The sequence below is a fragment of the Drosophila serrata genome, unplaced genomic scaffold (genome assembly GCF_035046125.1).
Source record: "Drosophila serrata isolate PLE 108 unplaced genomic scaffold, ASM3504612v1 contig_160, whole genome shotgun sequence".
Lineage (NCBI taxonomy): Eukaryota > Metazoa > Arthropoda > Insecta > Diptera > Drosophilidae > Drosophila > Drosophila serrata.
Window position 1 is genome coordinate 524,029 of NW_028257058.1, and position 25,175 is coordinate 549,203.

At 35.2% G+C, this 25,175-nt stretch overlaps 2 protein-coding genes and 1 pseudogene across 5 annotated transcripts; 1 reads left to right on the top strand and 2 right to left on the bottom strand.

Moving 5' to 3' along the window:
- Nucleotides 1-431: 431 nt before the first annotated feature.
- Nucleotides 432-3,828, bottom strand: ND-49 (NADH dehydrogenase (ubiquinone) 49 kDa subunit). The gene is made up of 7 exons (XM_086826463.1): nucleotides 3,683-3,828; nucleotides 3,275-3,586; nucleotides 3,099-3,211; nucleotides 2,931-3,040; nucleotides 2,666-2,867; nucleotides 1,540-1,727; nucleotides 432-1,250 (listed from the first exon to the last, which is right to left on the bottom strand). The coding sequence occupies exons 2-7, from the start codon at nucleotides 3,370-3,372 to the stop codon at nucleotides 561-563; spliced, it is 1,401 nt and encodes a 466-aa protein (XP_086682589.1). The 5' UTR covers nucleotides 3,373-3,586; nucleotides 3,683-3,828; the 3' UTR covers nucleotides 432-560.
- On the top strand, nucleotides 2,751-25,175 carry Ephrin (ephrin). 3 transcript variants are annotated; one of them, XM_086826462.1, is made up of 5 exons: nucleotides 2,751-2,890; nucleotides 15,787-16,455; nucleotides 18,357-18,667; nucleotides 18,743-19,351; nucleotides 22,340-25,175. In XM_086826462.1, exons 2-5 carry the CDS (start codon nucleotides 15,977-15,979, stop codon nucleotides 22,546-22,548), a joined length of 1,608 nt encoding a protein of 535 aa, XP_086682588.1. In that variant the 5' UTR covers nucleotides 2,751-2,890; nucleotides 15,787-15,976; the 3' UTR covers nucleotides 22,549-25,175. The 3 variants fall into 3 exon arrangements, with proteins under 3 accessions (XP_086682588.1, XP_020809875.1, XP_086682587.1); XM_020954216.2 differs by lacking the exon at nucleotides 2,751-2,890 and adding an exon at nucleotides 14,948-15,328; XM_086826461.1 differs by lacking the exon at nucleotides 2,751-2,890 and adding an exon at nucleotides 14,948-15,116.
- LOC147644538 (nucleolar complex protein 1-like) lies at nucleotides 8,948-11,420 on the bottom strand (annotated as a pseudogene). Its single transcript, XR_015270247.1, has 3 exons — nucleotides 9,982-11,420; nucleotides 9,256-9,925; nucleotides 8,948-9,192 (listed from the first exon to the last, which is right to left on the bottom strand). The product of XR_015270247.1 is annotated as a nucleolar complex protein 1-like (transcript).

Sequence of the window (25,175 nt, forward strand, 5' to 3'; positions counted from 1 at the left end):
GCTACTGTAAGTCGACAATATCAGCCAAAATTTTTTAAATCAGGCAGCATGCGGCATCGAAAAAGCACATTTTATCAATGAGATCAGTTGCTGAATCGCAAAAAATAAATTTTCCGGCTAAGTGTTGCAAGACTCAGGATCAGGAAGCAGCGCTTTGTTTGTTCATTGCCGAACACTCGGCGACGAACAACATGAAGGAATTGATGAAATATTAACTAATTTGTTTTAAGTGCTTACTTTAAGAACATATTTTTAAGACTTTCTTTAATAATAACATATTCATATAATATAATAATATATATTATATGTTTCGTGTTTTCTCATATTTTGGTGTAGCTTGTTTTTTCGCATTTTTTAAAAATTGTTTAGCTTATTCTAGCTTATTTTTTTTTTAAATCTAGCTTATATGGGCGCTCATCACCTGGCAACACTGCAACCCCCATTCATTCCATCGAAACAAAGTTTTTTTTCCTGATTTATCTAAAACTCGGAAAAAAAAAACAAATCATCGTCTTAGTTTTATTAATCAATATTTGTAATTCACAAGTATTCATAGGAATCTAACGATCTATTTCCCCAAAAACAACATCCAAAGTACCAATTATGGCAACCACATCGGCCAACATATGCTGTTTGCCAATCTTTTCCAGCGCCGCCAAATGAGCAAAGCCGGGAGCTTTGATCTTGCAGCGATACGGTCGGCTTGAACCGTCAGAAACTAGGTATACTCCGAATTCCCCCTTTGGAGCTTCGATGGCGGTATATGTCGCACCCGGAGGCACCTGATAACCTTGCGTGAATAACTTAAAATGATGAATCAACGCCTCCATTGACGTCTTCATTTCGGAGCGCGAGGGTGCAGTCACCTTGGCGTCGTCCGTTTTAATTTCTCCCGCTGGCATTTGATTTAAGCATTGATCGATAATCCGAAGACTTTGACGCATCTCCTCCACACGGCAAAGGTAGCGATCGTAGCAATCGCCTTTGGTGCCAATGGGCACATCAAATTTCACTAGATCATAGGCATCGTATGGCTGCTGTTTGCGCAAATCCCACTTGATGCCAGAGCCACGGAGCATGACGCCGCTAAATCCATAATTTAGAGCCTCCTCAGCGCTCACAATGCCGATATCTTCAGTTCGTTGCACCCATATCCGGTTCGTGGTTAGGACGTCTTCCACTTCGTCCAGACGTTCTGCAAACTTGGATGAAAACTCATAGATGTCATCCATAAGGCCCAGTGGCATGTCCTGCAATAAAACAGTGATTAATAATGCAGTATTCCAGTTAAAGTAAATTAAACATAAAGGAGGGTCGAATATTTTTTTAATCTATTTAATTTTGTTGAAAAAATGAAATAAATTGAGACAACTAAACTGCATACATATGCAGCTCTTTTTGTAAATAAGAAACAATTTAATAAAGCAGTACATATAAATATTAAGCACTCTAAGAACCAAACGGTTACCAAATTTATGCAGTTCGAAATTGTGAATTTTTCAAGTATATTATAAAATGTAAAATGTACAATCCTCTTACCAACGAAACACCACCAGGTCGAATGTAGGCAGCATGCATGCGAGCGCCCGACACACGCTCATAGAACTCCATCATCTTTTCGCGCTCCTCGAAAAGCCAAAAGAACGGCGTTAAAGCACCAACGTCAAGAGCATGAGTACCCACAGCCATTATGTGGTTTAGAATCCTGGTGATCTCGGCAAATAGAGCTAAATACGAAAATTTTAAAATAACAATACACAGATTTTTACTGTACTCATTTGAAATTATTTTTAACAAGAAAGGAAGCTAACTTCGGCACGCCGAAGTTTACATACCCTTGCAGATAGAACTTCGATCATTATGAGTAATAAAATATAAATTGAATTTATTAACAAGCAATAAAGTAATGCCTGCCTTTATATTATACACCTATACTTATTATATTTACAGTTTTCCATTCACCGTTTTCATTTTCCTCTATATCTAACGTTCTATTGTACGGGAGCTATATGATATAGTCATCTGATTTTCGTATCGTGTGAACTGAAGAAGTTATAATTTTTATGACATAGTAGTCCGATTTTCATACAATTTAACTCAAAATTGTAGAATAATTTAAAATGGCTGTCTCAACTTTCATGCAAAACTGTAGAAACTGCAGAAGTTATAATTTTTAATTGTATTAATTTCTCGATCGTTCCTATGGAAGCTATATGACATAGTAGTCCGATTTTCATACAATTTGACAACAAATTTTAGAATAATATGAAATGGCTATAACCTAAATTTGATCAAATTCTGTTGAAAATTGAAAATGTTATAGTTTTTTTTTCTTTAATTTTCCGATCATTCCTATGTTCATATATATACGAGTGAGAGTATATAGAAGACTAACTACAAAGTTTCATTGAAATAGCTTCAAAACTAAGAAACTAGTTTGAGTAGAAACGGACAGACGAACATGGCTAGATCGACTCGGCTGTTGATGATCAAAAATATATATATTTCTGACTGAAATTATAATACCCTGGAAGGGAATAAAAATGGTATAAAATATACTCTAACCCGAGTTTCCGCAGTATAATCACTCACTCTGCGTTCTTCTTCGATATCTACCAGGTAACCTACGATGCCTTACTATCGCTTACTTAACTTACTAACTTACTTCGTATGTACTTGGCTCTTAGTGGTACATCGATATTAAGCAGTTTCTCCACGGCCAACGAATAGCATTGTTCATTGCACATCATCGACACATAATCCAATCGGTCGAAGTATGGCAATGCCTGTGTATACGTTTTGTACTCAATTAGCTTTTCAGTGCCTCGATGCAATAAGCCAATGTGAGGATCCGCTCGCATAACCGTCTGTAAAGGATGTGTACGATGACGTATGTATAAACATCTATGTACATATTTACATTTACATACCTCGCCATCCAGTTCGAGCACCAAGCGTAAAACTCCATGGGCAGCAGGATGTTGGGGACCAAAGTTAAGGGTTAAATTTCGTACCGACTTCTCCACGGGCGTCACCTTACCTAAATGTTAATGTTAGTCAAATGCTAAGCGAATGATTACTAGATTTAAACTACACACTGTTCCATGGTGGAACACTCCACAGCGATGTCACGTCATCGGGGTACATCACGGGTCCACTGAATTGCTTCATAAATTCAGGGTCTGGATACCATTTTGCAGCGCCGCGAGTACTGAAAAAGTTTATCAAAGTATGAAAACAATACATAAAGTATTATGTAAGCTTTATTTTATACTTTAGTATGTTCGTTGTTGCTGCTGTTATAAATTGCGGTCGCAGACCTAGGCGAAATAATCCATTGAGGGAGCGTCTTGTAATATTGGCAAATGCCATCGTTTATTTAAATTATATGAAATATTTAATAGATTATGATTTTTCGGAGATTCCGTTCAATAACAGAATGTGTGACCAGAGTTCTTAAGATTAAGTGTTGCATTTCCCTAGTTGTTAAAATATGGTACGGGAAAAGTAAGGTACTTAAAGAGTAAAGCACCGTTTCTATGATACACCGTTCTAGATCGGCTATTCGTTGTCGCCGTTTTAAAACCTGGAAAAATATAAAATACTACGAAGTAGTATAGCTTTATTAGATTACTCACGGGTGCGAGACAGAATAACGAATTTAACAGGTTGTTCTACTTGCCTCTCGTTTTTTTGCAGTTTGTTCAAAAATGGCGTTGACGGGTCAAAAAACTAAACAGCTGTGATTTCGCGAGCGAAATAATAATTTATAAAGTTTTTTAATAACAAACAGCTGGCTTCAACTGTCAGTGTGACCATTTTCTTTCCTTATTAAATGAAAAGAAAATCAAAGGAAATATATAAACCATTTATATATATAATACAAATTCGGTTTATGATTTACCTACATTTACATTTCTGTTTACAATTTTACAGTTTCAGCAATTTTCTCTTTAAGGAACAAAATTTTAGACAGCTTTAAGATATAATCACCCGATATGATTTGAATGAATATTGAATTAATAGAATATTTTATTAAAACCAAAATTGTAAAATAATACAAATTTGATATGTTGCAGATTAAATGAAAATATTTTAAAGACCGATGAAATTCGAATTTTTGTCCCTTAAATATTCGATCCTTCCTATGGATGCTTTATGATATAGTACTCAGCTTTTCGTTAATTTAAACAAAAAATAATACAAAATGGCTATGTCGCAATTAGTATACATATATGTTGAAAACTGGTTAAGTCATAATTTATTTTTAACATGGAAGCTAACATCGGCACACCAAAGTTAATATACCCTTGCAGATAGAACTTCGGTCACTTGGAATTAATACATTTTAAAAGATATTATTATATTTATGTTAAAAAATAACAAAATAGTGCCTGCTTTCATTTCTTTCACCTATATATTTTATATTTACAGTTTTACATTCACAGTTTTGCATTTTCCTCTATATCTAACGATCGTTTATGGCAGCTATATAACACAGTCGTTCTTATTTAATTAAAAGCGAAATTTTAGAATATTATAAAATAGCTAAATCTCAAATTAAATAAAAATATGTTGAAAACGATTTTTTTTTACATTTTCCGATCGTTCCTATGGCAGCTATATAATATAGTTGTCTGATCCGGTTCGTTCCGACATACATACATCTATACGATTGATAGTATATAGAAGACTTACTGTAGTTTCATTCAAATAGCTTCAAAACTGAGAGCCTAGTTTGCATAGAAACGGAGAGACGGACAGACGGACATGACTAGATCGACTCGGCTGTTTGTGCTGATCAAGAATATATATACTACATATGGTCGGAGATGACCCCTTCTCTGCGTTGCAAGCTTCTGACTGAAATTATAAAAAAAGTAAGGGTATAACAAGTTTCCGATCGTTTAAATGGCTGTTAAGTCCGTCCCCTTTCGACTTATATACTAGTTAGAATATACAGAACGCTATCTGCAGGGCCATCGATAGCTTAAAATCTGGGGGACAAGGTTGCATATAATCGGACAGACGAACTCGCCTGTTGATGGTGATCAAGACTATTTATATTTTATTGGGCCCGAACTGAGTCCTTCATTGCAAAATTCTGACTAAATTAATAAATCCCTGCAAGGGTATGCAAATTGTAACAGGAATCTAAAAAAGGATTATTGTCGCGAACATATTGGAATTTATATTCAATTTCGTTATGTATCTTATATTTAAAGAGTCGTTTCTGCTGCAAGGTTATAAACGTCTAACACTTATAAACCGAAATATACTTATCTCACTGTCATTACGGACGCTATCTCTGTATGCGTATACGGAATTGTATTTATTTGTTATACCGCAACGGTCACACTTTCGTCTGTCAAATTTTATGTCCGTCAAATTAGCGTCGATGAGTTAGCGTCGAAATGGAACGGTGGGAAAATGGAACACTGAGCGGTTGTTTAATTTTTAATTTATTTCGTAATCAAGGCACTAATTTGAATAAAATAAAGTTTAAAAATGCTAAAAAATAAATTTACTATTGTTTTATACTGGGTTTGAAAGTATTTGACAGTTGGATATATTAAAAAAAAGCATGTGAAAAATCGTAATTTCACGGATTTCTTAATATCTCTGCTAATCAAACGCGTGCAGCAATACCCGATACGCCAAAATAAAGGACATTTATTGTAATTTTAGCGTACCAAGTTTCAATTTTTTCAAACCGTCAGTTTTTGAGCAAATTGCATTACAGTGACCTAACCTCGGGGTCGGCTCCATACAAAATAGGGCATCAAAAATAGTAAGGCATATAACTTCGATTTACGAACGCGTGCGCATATGCACGGTATATAGGCTTACTAGGGGAAGATTAAGGAATATTTGGTGAAAATTTCAATTGTTTTTAACCGTCAGATTTCGAGAAAATCGAATTACAGTGGGTGGTGTATTTGGGCTGATATCCAAGGCGCGAACTATGAAAATGGAACCAGATGGGAACCAGCAGAGAACCACTCGCTGAACCAGACCATGGAACCATGTTAAGAAAAATACTAAATTAAATGAAAATAGCAATTTGTTGCATAAAATATTAAGAAAAGTGACTGACAATAAATAGAAGAGCCATTCAAAACAATTTAGTGTGATTTTCATCTAAATTAACGAAAATGTATCTATTTTGTTATTTTTAGATTATTTTAGTATATACCACGGCACACCAAAATCGACGCTAACTTTTACAAAAATCTTACTCTCTTAAATGAACGCGTGCAAACTTGCACGGTATCTCAATAGATAGGGAAAAATAATCTCTAATTTCGAATTAAATCTTAATTCGATCTAACCGTCAGATTTTGAGAAATTCAAGTGTTTCTCTTTCCGACCTCATTCACAAACACTGGTTTCGTAATGACCCTAACGCCATGTGCCAAGCCCCAAACCATATTCCGACGCTAACTTTTAAAAAATTATAACTCCCTTAAATGAACGCGTGCAAACTTGCACGGTATCTCAAAAGAAAGGGAAACATATTCTCTAACTTCGAATTAAATCTTAATTCGATCTAACCGTCAGATTTTGAGAAATTCAAGTGTTTCTCTTTCCGACCTCATTCGCAAACACTGGTTTCGTAATGACCCTAACGCCATGTGGCAAGCCCCAAACCATATTCCGACGCTAACTTTTAAAATATTATAACTCCCTTAAATGAACCCGTGCAAACTTGCACGGTATCTCAAAAGAAAGGGAAACATATTCTCTAACTTCGAATTAAATCTTAATTCGATCTAACCGTCAGATTTTGAGAAATTCAAGTGTTTCTCTTTCCGACCTCATTCGCAAACACTGGTTTCGTAATGACCCTAACGCCATGTGCCAAGCCCCAAACCATATTCCGACGCTAACTTTTAAAAAATTATAACTCCCTTAAATGAACCCGTGCAAACTTGCACGGTATCTCAAAAGAAAGGGAAACATATTCTCTAACTTCGAATTAAATCTTAATTTGATCTAACCGTCAGATTTTGAGAAATTCAAGTGTTTCTCTTTCCGACCTCATTCGCAAACACTGGTTTCGTAATGACCCTAACGCCATGTGCCAAGCCCCAAACCATATTCCGACGCTAACTTTTAAAAAATTATAACTCCCTTAAATGAACCCGTGCAAACTTGCACGGTATCTCAAAAGAAAGGGAAACATATTCTCTAACTTCGAATTAAATCTTAATTCGATCTAACCGTCAGATTTTGAGAAATTCAAGTGTTTCTCTTTCCGACCTCATTCGCAAACACTGGTTTCGTAATGACCCTAACGCCATGTGCCAAGCCCCAAACCATATTCCGACGCTAACTTTTAAAAAATTATAACTCCCTTAAATGAACCCGTGCAAACTTGCACGGTATCTCAAAAGAAAGGGAAACATATTCTCTAACTTCGAATTAAATCTTAATTCGATCTAACCGTCAGATTTTGAGAAATTCAAGTGTTTCTCTTTCCGACCTCATTCGCAAACACTGGTTTCGTAATGACCCTAACGCCATGTGCCAAGCCCCAAACCATATTCCGACGCTAACTTTTAAAAAATTATAACTCCCTTAAATGAACCCGTGCAAACTTGCACGGTATCTCAAAAGAAAGGGAAACATATTCTCTAACTTCGAATTAAATCTTAATTCGATCTAACCGTCAGATTTTGAGAAATTCAAGTGTTTCTCTTTCCGACCTCATTCGCAAACACTGGCTACATATCGATAGGGGCGCTTCCCACACCCTATCGATGAATAACCCGCCAGAAAATATTCCTATTGGCCATTTAAACAATTGTATGAAATAATCATGCCACATGAAAGAAATTGACATTACAAGCATTTTGGTAGTTGTTTTATCAAAATCCGTTCAGTCGTTCATGAGTAAACCCCACTTTTGCATTTATTTCCATAAATGTTTATACGATGAATAAATATATCTGGCAGCACTGCCTACCTTAAATTAAGTCAATTTGATTTAAAACTTTATTATAAAACTTATGCAAACTGAAGATCATACCATTAACGAGATCGCAATTCTGAACATTTTGATGCACGTTTCGTCAAAATCCGCTCAGTCGTTCATAAGAAATACCGATTTTCGTATTTATTTCCATTTATGTACCGGAAAAATATAAATATATCCGGCAGCCCTGCCTGCCTAACATTAAGTCAATTTGATTTAAACATTACTATAAAACTTATGCAAAATGGAGATCGTACCATTAACGGGATCGCAAATCCGAACATTTTGATATATGTTTCATCAAAATCCGTTCAGTCGTTAAGGAGAAATCCCGCCTTTTTCATTTATTTCCAAATATGTGGCTGCTTAGCATAATAACCTCAACGCCATGTGGCATCCCCCATACGATATATCGACGCTAACTTTTGAAAAATTTTTACTCCCTAAAATGAACGCGTGCAAACTTGCACGGTATCCCAACAGATAGGGGAAAATATTCTCTAATTTTGAATTAAATCTTATTTAGATCTAACCGTCAGATTTTGAGAAATCAGCGATTTCTTTTTCCAACTCAGTCATATCGATAGGGCCGCTTCCCACGCCCTATCGATGAATAGCCCGCCAGAAAATATTCCTATTAACCATTTAAGAATTGCATAAAATATGCATGCAACATGAATGTAATTGACATTCCAAGCATTTCAGTATTCATATATATTATATATTGTATGTAATTATAAATTATATATTTCGATATATCGATAGGGCCGCTTCCCACGCCCTATCGATGAATAAGTCGGGATCTAAATTCCGGTAAATCCAATTTTCCAGAATCGAAGCACGCGTTCTAAATAATTACAAAATAAAGCATTTCAAATGATAAACAAACGACGATCGGTGCTTAAAATTAATTAAAACTGAACACTTTAGTCTTGATTTTGTTATATATATATTTATTATACTCTCCTGTGCAATGAAATCTAATCCTGGTCTTGTGTTTTCCCTAGCCCGCCTTCTATAGTGCCTTCTTGCTGCCTTTGCTTGAGGGCTTCTTGCCCTTGTAGGTTTTCGTTTTCGATCGTCGGTTCTCCTCCCAGTTCATTTGCTTGGTGGAGGATTTGTCCCTGTTGAAGACGGCATTGCTGGTGCCTTCTTGCAAGTTTCCTCCAACATGGAGGAGCAGTAGTCGGCGGCGGCAAACAGCGAGGACATGTCTAAAGAAAATTCAAGAAAATTTTATTAAAAGAAAGTTTCTCGGAAAAGAAAGCTAATCCTACCGTTACTTTGTTTCAGTGTCTTGGCAAAGCTGCGACCATTGAATCTTCGCCATCGTCGACGTCTTCATCGTCCTCCTCCCCTAAATCATCATCTCCCCAGTCCTCGTCTATGTCCTCCATATCATCCTCATCCTTGTCCGCCATCTGATTCTTATTTTTCTTGTCCTTCTTAGACTTATCTGATTGAATCTCTCCACCCAGCTCTTCGAGAAAGTTGAGCTCCTCGTCCTCCTGCTCATCCGCATCGGCGCCCTCCTTGAACTCCTTGCCGAAGTAACCATCCAAATAAGCCTCGACTTCGCCGTCGTCCACCTCGCCCTCTTTCAGGTATTCCTCACCAGCCTCGCCATCCTCCTGATCTCCTTCCGCTGGCTCCTCCTTCTTCACGCCCAGTTGTGTCCTGTTTCGCGCCACAATCTCAGCCTGGCGGCGCTTGTGCTCCAGGAAGTTGAAGATGAACATCTCGTCCTCAGTGCAATTGGATTTGGTCAGCGATCGCACAGACTTACCCCGTGCCCCATGTGCCATGTAGCGCTTGTGGGCCACAGTGGTACTTCCGCAGTCTGTTGGCTGGCGTCCAGTTTCTTGGGATTCTTGAAGGCGAAGCTCTCAAGGAAGTGCGTTAAACCGAAGTCCCTCAGCGGGTCTCCATAGTAATCAATGCGGGACTCTGCAGAAAAAGGATATATTAGAATTTAGGTTAAAGAATTTCATGTGTAAACTTACGGTTTAGGATCCGATCGGCAAAGACCTGCACGGTGGGATGATAATGCTGTCTCAGCAGCAAAAGGTCGTGGCGCAGAGCATAAACAGCTCCGGAAAGGCAGGCACACGATGGTACGGATCGTACTTGCAGGAATCGATCTCCCCATAAAACTCCTCCTCATCACTGCTAAACTTATGCAGATCCATATCCTCAGGCAAGATGGATTTTTAACTAGCAGCCACCTCATCGGATGCTCCACTGCCGCCGACCAGCTCTTTGCGCATGCGCAGCAGCTTGTGAATAACAATCAGACAGCCGGCGGCTATGTGAGGCGGAGCGTAGAGTGTCAACTGAAGCAGGCGCTTCACAAAGGCCTGAGCCCGCCCCACGTGGTTGTCGATATGGATGGCACGGTGGACGATGTGGAGCAAGTGGGCCGCCGTTTTGCTGCCGACATTTATGAGGTTTAGGTCGAGCAGCTTCACATACAGTACATTGTAAAACCGATCCGATTTCTCAGTCTTGACTGTCACCAGTTGCAGCAATAGGCCCAGCGTTTGAACACTCACTCGGATGTCGGCCAAGTGGACCAGTCGGTAGATGGTGTCCTGCATCTCCTTGTTGAGCAGCTCTCCGTTGCTGTCCTTTGCCGGCTGAGCCTCCACAATGGCCTTTTGCAGGCACCGCAGAATGGCCTGCATGGTACGATTGTTAACGGCACCCTTCTGTTGACCAGCTTGGTGCAGACCTCGGGCCGGCCCGAGGGTGCGATGCTCGAGAGGAAGCACAGGGCAAAGTGCTGCGTCTTCTCAGATATGTTGTTACGGAAGAGTAGCTTCTCCGCCTCCGCAACTATAACGCCGCACATATTGGGATGCCGCTGAGCCACTTCGCTGAGGTGATGCAGGGCCTTGGAGGCCACCTTGGCGATGGGATCACCCAGTTTGTTCACCAGCATGGTCAGCAGCAGCTGCTCCTTCTCCTGCGCGTAGGCCAGCAGCTTTGATGCAGCCACAATGGACGAGTTCTTGTTGTGCTCTTGGCCCGTCTGCAGGCCCTGCATAACATTCTTCAAGAACTCATGGTACTGATCCTTTAGCTCTCCCTCTAAGTATCTATAGGCGTAGACCCTTCGCTTCTGCTCATTCCGCAGCTTGTCGTCCTTTTTCAGTTTTTTCCAATCAGCGCCACGAGTATGCACGGCTAGGAGCTTCCTATTCGGCGGCAGCAGCACTTCCTGCCATAAATCCGTGAGCACAGTGATCACATAGTTGCTGGCCTTGTTGGAGAGCTTACAGAAGCCGATAAGAGTGGTGAGCGCTTCCAGGTTGCCCAGAGGATTGCTCGTGACCAGCAAGGCGCCGGCATTGGCCCGATCCTTGGCCGTACCCTTGTGCAGAGCGGTCTGCAAACAACGGACAAGGATGAGGATGATATGGAGGACATAGACGAGGACTGGGGAGATGATGATTTAGGGGAGGAGGACGATGAAGACGTCGACGATGGCGAAGATTCAATGGTCGCAGCTTTGCCAAGACACTGAAACAAAGTAACGGTAGGATTAGCTTTCTTTTCCGAGAAACTTTCTTTTAATAAAATTTTCTTGAATTTTCTTTAGACATGTCCTCGCTGTTTGCCGCCGCCGACTACTGCTCCTCCATGTTGGAGGAAACTTGCAAGAAGGCACCAGCAATGCCGTCTTCAACAGGGACAAATCCTCCACCAAGCAAATGAACTGGGAGGAGAACCGACGATCGAAAACGAAAACCTACAAGGGCAAGAAGCCCTCAAGCAAAGGCAGCAAGAAGGCACTATAGAAGGCGGGCTAGGGAAAACACAAGACCAGGATTAGATTTCATTGCACAGGAGAGTATAATAAATATATATATAACAAAATCAAGACTAAAGTGTTCAGTTTTAATTAATTTTAAGCACCGATCGTCGTTTGTTTATCATTTGAAATGCTTTATTTTGTAATTATTTAGAACGCGTGCTTCGATTCTGGAAAATTGGATTTACCGGAATTTAGATCCCGACTTATTCATCGATAGGGCGTGGGAAGCGGCCCTATCGATATATCGAAATATATAATTTATAATTACATACAATATATAATATATATGAATACTGAAATGCTTGGAATGTCAATTACATTCATGTTGCATGCATATTTTATGCAATTCTTAAATGGTTAATAGGAATATTTTCTGGCGGGCTATTCATCGATAGGGCGTGGGAAGCGGCCCTATCGATATGACTGAGTTGGAAAAAGAAATCGCTGATTTCTCAAAATCTGACGGTTAGATCTAAATAAGATTTAATTCAAAATTAGAGAATATTTTCCCCTATCTGTTGGGATACCGTGCAAGTTTGCACGCGTTCATTTTAGGGAGTAAAAATTTTTCAAAAGTTAGCGTCGATATATCGTATGGGGGATGCCACATGGCGTTGAGGTTATTATGCTAAGCAGCCACATATTTGGAAATAAATGAAAAAGGCGGGATTTCTCCTTAACGACTGAACGGATTTTGATGAAACATATATCAAAATGTTCGGATTTGCGATCCCGTTAATGGTACGATCTCCATTTTGCATAAGTTTTATAGTAATGTTTAAATCAAATTGACTTAATGTTAGGCAGGCAGGGCTGCCGGATATATTTATATTTTTCCGGTACATAAATGGAAATAAATACGAAAATCGGTATTTCTTATGAACGACTGAGCGGATTTTGACGAAACGTGCATCAAAATGTTCAGAATTGCGATCTCGTTAATGGTATGATCTTCAGTTTGCATAAGTTTTATAATAAAGTTTTAAATCAAATTGACTTAATTTAAGGTAGGCAGTGCTGCCAGATATATTTATTCATCGTATAAACATTTATGGAAATAAATGCAAAAGTGGGGTTTACTCATGAACGACTGAACGGATTTTGATAAAACAACTACCAAAATGCTTGTAATGTCAATTTCTTTCATGTGGCATGATTATTTCATACAATTGTTTAAATGGCCAATAGGAATATTTTCTGGCGGGTTATTCATCGATAGGGTGTGGGAAGCGCCCCTATCGATATGTAGCCAGTGTTTGCGAATGAGGTCGGAAAGAGAAACACTTGAATTTCTCAAAATCTGACGGTTAGATCGAATTAAGATTTAATTCGAAGTTAGAGAATATGTTTCCCTTTCTTTTGAGATACCGTGCAAGTTTGCACGGGTTCATTTAAGGGAGTTATAATTTTTTAAAAGTTAGCGTCGGAATATGGTTTGGGGCTTGGCACATGGCGTTAGGGTCATTACGAAACCAGTGTTTGCGAATGAGGTCGGAAAGAGAAACACTTGAATTTCTCAAAATCTGACGGTTAGATCGAATTAAGATTTAATTCGAAGTTAGAGAATATGTTTCCCTTTCTTTTGAGATACCGTGCAAGTTTGCACGGGTTCATTTAAGGGAGTTATAATTTTTTAAAAGTTAGCGTCGGAATATGGTTTGGGGCTTGGCACATGGCGTTAGGGTCATTACGAAACCAGTGTTTGCGAATGAGGTCGGAAAGAGAAACACTTGAATTTCTCAAAATCTGACGGTTAGATCAAATTAAGATTTAATTCGAAGTTAGAGAATATGTTTCCCTTTCTTTTGAGATACCGTGCAAGTTTGCACGGGTTCATTTAAGGGAGTTATAATTTTTTAAAAGTTAGCGTCGGAATATGGTTTGGGGCTTGGCACATGGCGTTAGGGTCATTACGAAACCAGTGTTTGCGAATGAGGTCGGAAAGAGAAACACTTGAATTTCTCAAAATCTGACGGTTAGATCGAATTAAGATTTAATTCGAAGTTAGAGAATATGTTTCCCTTTCTTTTGAGATACCGTGCAAGTTTGCACGCGTTCATTTAAGGGAGTTATAATTTTTTAAAAGTTAGCGTCGGAATATGGTTTGGGGCTTGGCACATGGCGTTAGGGTCATTACGAAACCAGTGTTTGTGAATGAGGTCGGAAAGAGAAACACTTGAATTTCTCAAAATCTGACGGTTAGATCGAATTAAGATTTAATTCGAAATTAGAGATTATTTTTCCCTATCTATTGAGATACCGTGCAAGTTTGCACGCGTTCATTTAAGAGAGTAAGATTTTTGTAAAAGTTAGCGTCGATTTTGGTGTGCCGTGGTATATACTAAAATAATCTAAAAATAACAAAATAGTTACATTTTCGTTAATTTAGATGAAAATCACACTAAATTGTTTTGAATGGCTCTTCTATTTATTGTCAGTCACTTTTCTTAATATTTTATGCAACAAATTGCTATTTTCATTTAATTTAGTATTTTTCTTAACATGGTTCCATGGTCTGGTTCAGCGAGTGGTTCTCTGCTGGTTCCCATCTGGTTCCATTTTCATAGTTCGCGCCTTGGATATCAGCCCAAATACACCACCCACTGTAATTCGATTTTCTCGAAATCTGACGGTTAAAAACAATTGAAATTTTCACCAAATATTCCTTAATCTTCCCCTAGTAAGCCTATATACCGTGCATATGCGCACGCGTTCGTAAATCGAAGTTATATGCCTTACTATTTTTGATGCCCTATTTTGTATGGAGCCGACCCCGAGGTTAGGTCACTGTAATGCAATTTGCTCAAAAACTGACGGTTTGAAAAAATTGAAACTTGGTACGCTAAAATTACAATAAATGTCCTTTATTTTGGCGTATCGGGTATTGCTGCACGCGTTTGATTAGCAGAGATATTAAGAAATCCGTGAAATTACGATTTTTCACATGCTTTTTTTTAATATATCCAACTGTCAAATACTTTCAAACCCAGTATAAAACAATAGTAAATTTATTTTTTAGCATTTTTAAACTTTATTTTATTCAAATTAGTGCCCTAATTACGAAATAAATTAAAAATTAAAGGCCACCTCCATGTTCCATTTTCCCACCGTTCCGTTTCGACGCTAACTCATCGACGCTAATTTGACGGACATCAAATTTTTTACACTTTTGCTTTATTAATAGCTCATAGAAAATAATATGCGTTTGTATACATATATTTGTTGTATTATCTGTATATTACAAAAATGACGGTCGGAATGAGTTGTTTTCGAATTGAGCTCAACGGAGGCAAACATTTTCGGGATCTGCAACGTTGAACGGCAAGTGAAAAATATGTGAAAATTGTGTACTCTAAAAAAATACATATTTATAGAAAGGAACTGAATTATGCGTTCGTGTTTTTATGTATAATGTCGAATGACTCCTTTGATGGAATTATTTAAATGTGTCTTAAGACTAACAATATAAATATGTTTCCTCCGATAATGGGAAGTTACTTCTTTTTCACTAGCCAAGACTCGTCGTATCTTGTGTATGTATACAGGAAAACCTTCTTCCCATTTAGTGTATACATACATTGCCTTTCCGTATATCATTCCTTTGTAATTTCTTTTAAAAGCAAACAAAAAACATGTGAATTTAACAAAAACTCTAAAATATATATGTACAATTTAAATTTGTGTTGCGATAGAATTGAAAATTGAATGAGCGGTTTTGATTTATTTATACAGTGCACGTCATATACATATGTAGAATGAATCCCGAACAAAAAATCAAGATTTGAGAATTTGTTAATATTTTATTTTGTGCTTATATTTTTTTTTTTTAGTTAAATGTGAATATTATATGGATAACAACAAAAATTAATAAATTTAATATAAAGTGCAAATAAAGTTATTTTAAAGAGATCTGTTTATGTTGTTGTTAGCTATTAATAATTTCTTTAAACTTTAACATGAATCCATATTAATTTAATGTTTATTTTCCCAGATATCGAACAAGGATGCATTTTAGAATGTGATGACACGTCTAATATAACTTATAGTTAGTTGTATACATTAACGAGTCGCTAAACTGTCTAAATACTTTAAAGGATAACCTAAACACATAGCGGAATGCCAGAAGGGCTAAAAAATAAAGCACAAAATAATAAGAAACCGGAACAAGAAGAATCACCAACATGTTGCAGCACAATGATCCAAAGCTGTCCATAACTTCGATACCTATCGATATCCACGATATTCAATGTCAGAAGAAAGAGCAGACCATTAATAGAACGTCAACAAACCGTAATCGAAATCAGACGATGAATAATCAACAACAGCAACCAGCTATGCATAGAAAATCGATAAGTAAAAGCAAGTTTTTACAGTCGCAGCATTCAAAAAAAGAAAACAAATGTGAGAAATCGAAACTACTGAAAACATCGGAAAGTTTGCCAGTCACAGAAAGATTAAACCCACGCAATAGCCATAATAGAGTTCCAAAACTTTCATTATCAGTTGTGAGATGTAAAAAAATTATGATTCCATTACCCACTTTGGGGACCACATCCCTTGTAACTCTGCTCGCATTAATTTGTATGGAAACGGTATTACTTTCAACCATGTCCAGCTGCGCCAAAACATTTTATATGCATTGGAATACATCAAACAGCATGTAAGTAAAAGAAATATTTTGAATGTTAAAGTCTATGAATGCACGGTTAGGAAGAAAACCATTTAAATCTAAAGTTATGTACCGGTTTTATTTAAAAAATTTATAGGTAAAAACTCCCATTTTGCGTAACATTTTTAAATATTAATAGGTACTATAAATCAATTTATTAACATTTCGTTTTTATATAATATCAACAACTCTAACAGACTTGCTCCTTACTCCCCCTCTTTGAGTAATTCTGTCACCCCTTTGGACCTGAACGGTCGTACGCATAGGACGCATTATTATTATTTACTTGTCGACATCTCCTTCGTTCCTTTCGTCGTCCTTTGTTGCACCTTCTTTCAAGCTGTGTAAAATCATCCCCAAATGACGAATGACAAGCGTACGCATTTTTAACAGCTCCGGGGAAAAATATACGCAAAAATATATTAAATTAGTAGCTTTCATATTAGTGTCTAATAAGTATTAATATTGAATAATTTTCTCAAAACGGTTAGATGTAGTAAACATTTTTAAAAAACCCCGGTCGTTGTTATTATATTGACCCCAACTGAAAATGTTTTTTTTCCGTCTTGGCACAATCACACTCACACTGACTGGTACTGCAGTGAGCTTAAGTTCATATATATATTCCTGTCTTAAAAATACATACATATATATGTATTGAGTTTCCTTGAAGGCTCCATGCGGTACTACATGTCATCAATAGACCGCTGTCATCAACAATTCATCAACGTGCCGACTGCGATGAAAAATAGGGCCGAAAGATATAGGCCTGTCAACAGCAAAAATGCTCAATAATAAAAGCGGGGTGGGTGTTATTTATTTGCGTTTTAACTTTTGAAGGAGTTATAGTAATATATTTTATCCCTCAAACATGAAAAGTAAAATTTAAGTTTAAATTTAATGCCAATTATCGTGTGAGAGTTTTTATTATGTAAATGCATAAGATAAATAGTGGAATTATATGGAAACTAGTGAACCTATATTAAAAACAGTGGAATATAAGAGTAAAACGTGGAAATTTATGGAAAACAGTTTAATTGAGTGCTTTATGTGAGGAAGAACTAAAAGTAAAAATTGAAAATTACCAACTTAATTTACAATATAACTTAAATTTACAATTGACAGCTAGTTATATTTTTCAAGTACAAAATAAAAATTTTACGAAAAAAAATTTTTGTTAACCAAATATGTTAATGAATAGTTGATGAAATGATGATGACACTATTTTAATAAATAGTTGATGAAATGATGGTAAAATCTTTATGAACATTTGATCAAATATTAATGAATAGTACATAAAATGTTGATGGATAATATTATTGCTGATAAAATGTTGAATTTATATTTAAATTTTTACGAATCCATGATCAATGTTTGGTTTTGACAGTCCATGACATGCCCATGTTAAATTCATCAGTAAGTTGATCAATTACTTAATGCTACTGTAGGGTTCTGGCACACTTGTTTGACTGCAACAACAGACTAATAATGCATTAATGGCCGAGCTTAATCATATATAATTTAATATACCCTTACAGGGTATTCCAATTTAAGTCAGAAGTTAGGAAACGCAGTGATGGAATCATATCCGACCCACTAAAGTATATATATTCTTGATCAGCATCAATGAATGAATGATGAACATGGCTAGATCGACTCGACTGTTGATGGTCGGCTTATATGGTCGGATATTTCTCTACTGCGTTGCAAACTTCTCACTAATATTATAATACCCTGCAAGTGTATAAAAACATTAGAATAGGTTGGAATAAAGTAAAATGGATGATAAATACAGTTGATGCTTCAACTTATTTTTTGAGGAAAGTTAAAAATAAATGTCGATTTGGAAAATCGGTTATTAAGAATAATATGTATATATTACTAATTTACAGATTTCGTATTGATAACACCGATCATATAATCGACGTAAACAAAGGCAATTTGGCATTTGAATTCGATCAGGTGCACATTATTTGTCCCGTTTATGAGCCCGGAACATTTGAGAATGAAACAGAGAAATATATAATATACAATGTATCAAAGGTGGAATATGAAACATGCCGAATAACGAATGCCGATCCGCGTGTAATAGCAATATGTGATAAACCTCAAAAGTTAATGTTTTTTACAATAACTTTCCGGCCATTTACACCGCAACCAGGTGGTTTGGAGTTCCTACCTGGAAATGATTATTACTTCATTTGTGAGTGTTCGTTTATAATGTTTACTTTTAAAGCTTATGTAATTCTCTATATGTTTTATCGTTATTTCTATATAGCAACGTCATCAAAGGATGATTTATATCGTCGAATTGGCGGTAGATGCTCGACAAATAATATGAAAGTTGTCTTTAAAGTATGTTGTGCGGCGAATGAAGATAAAAATAAAACTATCTCTGCCGCAACATCCTCTGTCGAAGTTGCGGGAACAGGATCTGGAGCAGATAATGCTGGAAACAGTGTTAATATCGCAGCCAATAATGATGAGAGTCACCATGGCCACGGCATGGTCCACGGCAATAACATAGCTATGGGTAGCTCTGGGGGCCTAATGCCCGCTGGAAATCCCATCAATCCGACAGGCATTGGCATAGCCGCTACTATTAATTCCAATACTGATCAGTTTAATCGGATTCCCATACAACAACCAAATATTATTGGTAACAATGTGGGCCCTGGTGGAATTATATTAACATCTGGCAACTCTAATCACGGTCATGGCAGCATCAATATGCTGCAACCAGGACGTGGTGGCATTAATATTGCTTATCCCGGACAACATCATCATATTCAAACGGGTATTCGTATAAATAATGTGCCAACGCAGCATAACAATAACTATCCTTCGCACAATAAGGGTATTATTAACAGCAATGGAAACAACAATGGTGAGTTAAAACTTTTCATTTAATTTAATGGGAAAATGAAAAATCACATACATTATGAACATATGAAAACTAAGATATCTGTGACTTTTTCGATTTTTAATATTCTTTATATGCCAACAAAAAAATCACAGGTATCTTAATTTTTTTTTTTTTTAAGTGCAAAATTTCCATACGATATGTTGATAGAAATATCGGGCTCAATATCATATTGAAATCTGTAATATATCAATACTATAGGACTTTATTTAGTTGTTTTGCTCGAGATAGTATAAAAAAGTAATTTATGAATTTGCAAAGTTACTTCATGTTTTTAGCCCAAATAGTAAAATCAGTGCGGCCCACTAATAATAATACCGCCTGGCGTAGACACTTCAATGGCGGCCACCGCCGTCTTGGCTTGAAAAAAGCCTAATTGCGGTGGCATTAATTCATGAGATGAGATGTGACTAAGAAATTTCGAACGTTTTTGATAAAACAAAGTTTTCTTAAAAGTGACTTTAAGGGACAAATTAAATACTCGATTAATTAGTTTCTTTGAAAAATGTTTTTTTTATTTTTACAGAAGTCGTTTAAAGCTTGATGTGAAAAGTGCAATTGAAATTTGAAAATTTTTGACTGTGTACACCTGAGCTCTGCAATGAGTAAAAAGTTATCGGGTGATTAAAAAGATCATTGGGCACATGCATGTATACAGTATTTCTGATCGTAGCGATCGGTCGCTACTTGCGCATTCATAAGCACTGAGTTGATCGCTTGTGATCTTACGAAGGCATATGAACGATTGCTTTTAATCGTATATTTAGGTTCATTTCTATTTGGAACAGATTTTCCGTTTGCGATTGGTTTGATCGTATTTCTTGTCAATTGCCTGGCACTTTTTATGTTCTAGTTTAAAAAAAATAACCTGTTATTTTTAGTTTTATTGATTATTTAATAAGGTATTATTTCCTTTTGCTTTCATTCACTATCAATAAGAAGTAATTGTTTTTATGTTTTAGCCTAACTATGAATAACTGTTAATTTTAATGTCGTTTAACTTTTAAAAACTGATTATTTAAATTTTGTTAATTAGTTAATAAACCGTCATAAATCATAATCATAAATCATAAATCGTCATACCATTTCTATCGGATTCAGGTTGGATAGGGGAACACTTCTACCTGAATCATACCTGAATTTTCATACAACCCATACAGGAATTTTCAATAGTATGGGTTAGCAAACCTGAATTCACTTTAATATCAGAACCGCTGCTTCGAATCCCTTCGAAAACAACAATAAATATGAAGTCAGAACATCGGCGAAATTTGTTACTGAAGGGTTAATGCTCATTTCAGTCCGATCAACTTGAATACTGCATGATCAATCTCTGTGCGACACACACAAAATTCAAAACATTCATCCTCTGGTCGCGACGAAGCGCTCTTAGGTACGATGATTCTTTGTACTCGTTCACAAAACTCAAAATTATCGTTTTGATCATTCCAAAGCGATCCGATCTGATGCACAAACTTGCAATTACTCGTGTCTGATTTTTCTTTCGGCTATTGCAGCATTTTAATTCAGACAGCCAACAAAAAATGCTTTCATATGAAACAGGCCGACCGTATCTAGTTATTTAATATCTTTTGAATTCGGATTGAGATATTGTGTCGTTCTAAATGAGTAATCATAGTAAGTGAAATTAAATGGAATATGGACAGGTCTAATGCGCTAATTATGCTAAAAGTAATGGAGACAAATGTCGCTAAAAACATATTACATATCATAAAAAGAAAATGTTGTGGGGAAGACAGTATAACACCAATTGGATCTGCAACAAAAATGTAAATGTTGCAAAAGTTAAAAATGCACAAAAAATATTGGCTAACAACTCCCAAGCTTATAGTCCGATTTTACTCAAGTAATCAGAAAACGATCACGCTTGTCGTATTATTTTAAATCGACTGACAATAGGATGGGACAAATTACTATTCGAACACTCGCTCCAGCTAATTTGTTTTTGTAGAATTTAATTTTAACCTAAATTCACTTAGGTAGATATGTTTGGTTTTAACAATTGTAGCCTGTTCACACCTCGGCGTTTAAAACAAAAACATTTTCAAATATATTATTTAGATCAATTTGATCAAGCCAACTTGATTAGTCATTTAGAATTTGAGGCTAAAAATAAAATATACAAGTAGGATTAAAAATAGAGATTTAAGCGGTTAGACCATCCTGAACGCCTGAAAATGGGAGGGTATTTCTTATTTTGCCGAAGTATTAAAAATACAAGTTTTTATTAATTGGAATATCAAAGTACATATGCTAAACTAGAAAACAATTATTGGAAGAATAAAAATATTCACAAATGGCGGAGATATAGCCAGTCTAATAAGGCACTTTTTTTTAGTGGTGTACATGCTGAACAGCTCAATTTTTATTCGAAACCAGAATACTGAATTTTTCTTAAACTATATAAATACAGCTATACATTACGTAGTCGTTTTTAAAAATAAATTAAAAAAAAAAATTGTATATGCAAAAATTTGTACCTTTAGATAAATCATTTAAAAAAAATCCTACGTCATGCTATACAGAAGCTGTACAAAAAATGTAGACATGAGAAATCATGAACACCTTTCCAAATAACATAGATTTGAGAAAAACTTAAAATAAGATAAAAAAGTACTTGAAGGTATCCCTACCTAATGACTGTAATATCCACAAATAATGATATATTTTTAAGACCGAAATCTTAAAATGACTGCAAGAATATCGGCATCGACATTATGTAAACGACTTTTTAAAAAATCCAGAGTGGTCTTAACCCCTTAACTAAGATAAACAGATATACGACTAAGAAACCGTTTTCATTAGCAACAGAATGTAGGATTGAGGTGATTATTGTGCGTTTATTCATTTTCTTTATCTAGACAGTTCAAAGTAAAACATAAAATATATAACTAAAAATAATAAGAAATATAAATTTATCTTATTTAACAGATGATCACAATCATTACAACAAACAGCATCCCAACGAAGTTGTTAAAAATGAAGAGCTAACCTACAATAGTGGCGGCTCCTGTCTGTCTCTTTGGATCAACTCTACGCTAGTATGGAGTATTGTAGCCGTCCTTGGCATTAACTATATGGTTGAGACAACAATTGCCAGGCCAGCATGCTCTGCTAAGGACATGAAATATGAACGGTGAATTCTGTATTTTTTTTTGTTAGACCTTCAACGTCACTCAATCAATATCTTTTCTCCAAACTCTCTATTCATCGTAATAGAAAGGAATTAATATTAATATTGGAAAGTGATAAGGACTGGTAATGGATTATAAAAACGATATTGATATGACTTTGAAAATATTTTATGGTTAATATAGAAAAGAAAATAGAAAAGGAGAAAGGTGAAAATAGATTTCATAAGTAAATAAATTAAACATATATCACAAGAGTTAGATGGTAGTGCTTACCGTTTAAGATTAAGATTTAAGATAAACAAAAAGGTAAATATAAAGATAGAAATATAGATAGAGATAGAGTTAGAGATAAAGATAAAAATAAAGGTGAACAGAAAAATGAGGATATAGAACAACAGATCAAGATGAAGTATTATTGTCAGGCCAGGTAAATACAGAACCAGCAAGTGCCTAAGAGCCACTACATCGATTACTGTTGTCCTCCTTAAAAATAATTGTTTCCTTTTTCGGTTCTTCTAAAGCCGCGCAGAGGTCAAGAAATTATTTGCCTAAAAGTTTGTCCATCCGCTTAGTAAACTGCCAAGGAAGATCTATAAAGGCAGAATTTCGGTCAAAAAGATTAGGAGAAAATTATTAAAACCCTAGAACGTATAGTATCACTGCCGTAAAAACTGTCAACTGTTCAGTTCAAAGCTTACAAAATGTTGAAAACGATTAATCATTCCTCAAATTGTAATTGTCTCTTATCTCTAAAAGCTAGAAGAAAGAAATGTCAATAAAAATAATGATAAAAGTCGTAATGCAATGGATTATCATTGCCATTACTGATTGTCTTACTAAAAAATCCCAAAAATCCCTTCAGAAAAAACACGAAATCAAGTTAATTTATTTAAATCCTCGTAGTAAGGGTTTTTTCGACTGAAATTATATAAAAAAGTAATATTAACATTAGAATTAGAAGAACGCTTAATTATGTATAAAATAAAGCGCACTTAAAAATTAAGACATCTTAATATTAATATAAATGTACTGTAATTGTTTATATATATGTATATATATATATATATATATATATATATAAATATAAATATATATAGGAATATTTTGAATATGGTAAAGGTGAAAATTCAAAGAACTCCAACTGTAAGTTTTATGTTCTGATTCTTGTTTTTGTTTTTTATTAAATTTATTTTGTAAATGCGAACCAACAGTATAGCAAAGTGATTATTACAAATTTATTTAAAATAATATATGTGTATATAACATATGACATAATATATACAAGAAATGTTTAGGTGAAACGTTATAAACTTTGTAAATTTAAACGACGAAACTAACTAAAATTATAAATTTAAACGTATATAAAAAGTAAACAATTAGATTGAGCAAAAAAAAACAAGAGTTAAAAATGTATATTTATATATAGTCTATATATTAGTGAAAAATAAAAAAAAATTAATACAACACTTTGAAAAGGGAAAAAAAATTAAAAACGTGTACAAAAATTTAAATGAAAAAGGATTATTATTTACATCATCAAATTTCTGCTGATTTTCTTGCTACTCCAAAATTCAAAATGGTTATTTCGTCATTTTTCTTTTTAAATAATTAAAACCTATAAAAAAATGAAATCTTTTGGGAATTGTAACTGCCACACTGCGAATAAAAAAACCTGAAACACCAAACCGAATTTATAAAAACAGAAATCTAGATTCAGTCCTTAAATAGTATTGAATTTTTCTCCCCCAGTCTTCATCCCTCTTATGTTAAAAAGTAGACTATAAAGCTAAAAACAAAATTCAACATAAATTAAAACGACATTGAAATTTATTATACATTTAACCGCGCCGAAAAGCACCTTCTCAATGGCGCTTTCTGTGGTCGCTCCTGACCATACTACATTTTGGCTTTTCAAGCTACTATTTAACTTAAACGGGAAGATTAATGAGAAGCAGACCGAAAACTATTTAAATCATACTACATACAAATCAACAACCAACACAATACTTACATACAACGCATGCAATTATAGATTCATAGCAATAGAACCGTAAATTCGTACCGCAAAATAAAGAAAAAAGCTCGAAAATATTATAAGATAAAATCATATAACTCGACAATTACACGACAACACAAGGTTCATAGATTTATGTTTTTGTTTTTTTTTCGTTTAATCATTTTAAAAATCGTGGCGAAAATTTTTTTGTTTTTAGGAAAATAATATTAATTATTTGAGCCTTGCTATAATTTTTTAAAATTTATTTTATCTTATTGTTATATTTTTTTTTTAATACCTAAAGAATATTTTGACTAAATTAAATTGTTATTTAATTTTTGAATACAAAATCACAAAAAATATTAGCACATTTACAAAGCCACAAATAATATTGCTATCTAAAGAAAAATAATTACACCATGTGACTCACAACATATTTTGTATGTTACCGGAAGAAAGGGAATGAGTATAAAATGTAGTTTTTAACATTAGCTCAGCATATTTATATACTAAACCCATTAATTTTAAGTAATACATAAGCCAGATGCATATTGACACTATGTAAAAGCAGAAAACAGCAAAAGTTATGATGATAAAAATGTAATATTTGCAAATAAAAAATCGATTTTGAATTTAA

Excerpts from the sequence above, each read along its gene's own strand:
- ND-49 (XM_086826463.1), bottom strand. The coding sequence starts at position 3,372 with ATGGCATTTGCCAATATTACAAGACGCTCCCTCAATGGATTATTTCGC. Across the intron at positions 3,212-3,274 it reads GCAACAACGAACATACTAAA|TACTCGCGGCGCTGCAAAAT; the intron begins GTATAAAATAAA and ends AAACTTTTTCAG. Across the intron at positions 2,868-2,930 it reads TGCTCGAACTGGATGGCGAG|ACGGTTATGCGAGCGGATCC; the intron begins GTATGTAAATGT and ends CATCCTTTACAG.
- Ephrin (XM_086826462.1), top strand. The coding sequence starts at position 15,977 with ATGTTGCAGCACAATGATCCAAAGCTGTCCATAACTTCGATACCTATC. Across the intron at positions 16,456-18,356 it reads TGGAATACATCAAACAGCAT|ATTTCGTATTGATAACACCG; the intron begins GTAAGTAAAAGA and ends ACTAATTTACAG. Across the intron at positions 18,668-18,742 it reads AAATGATTATTACTTCATTT|CAACGTCATCAAAGGATGAT; the intron begins GTGAGTGTTCGT and ends ATTTCTATATAG.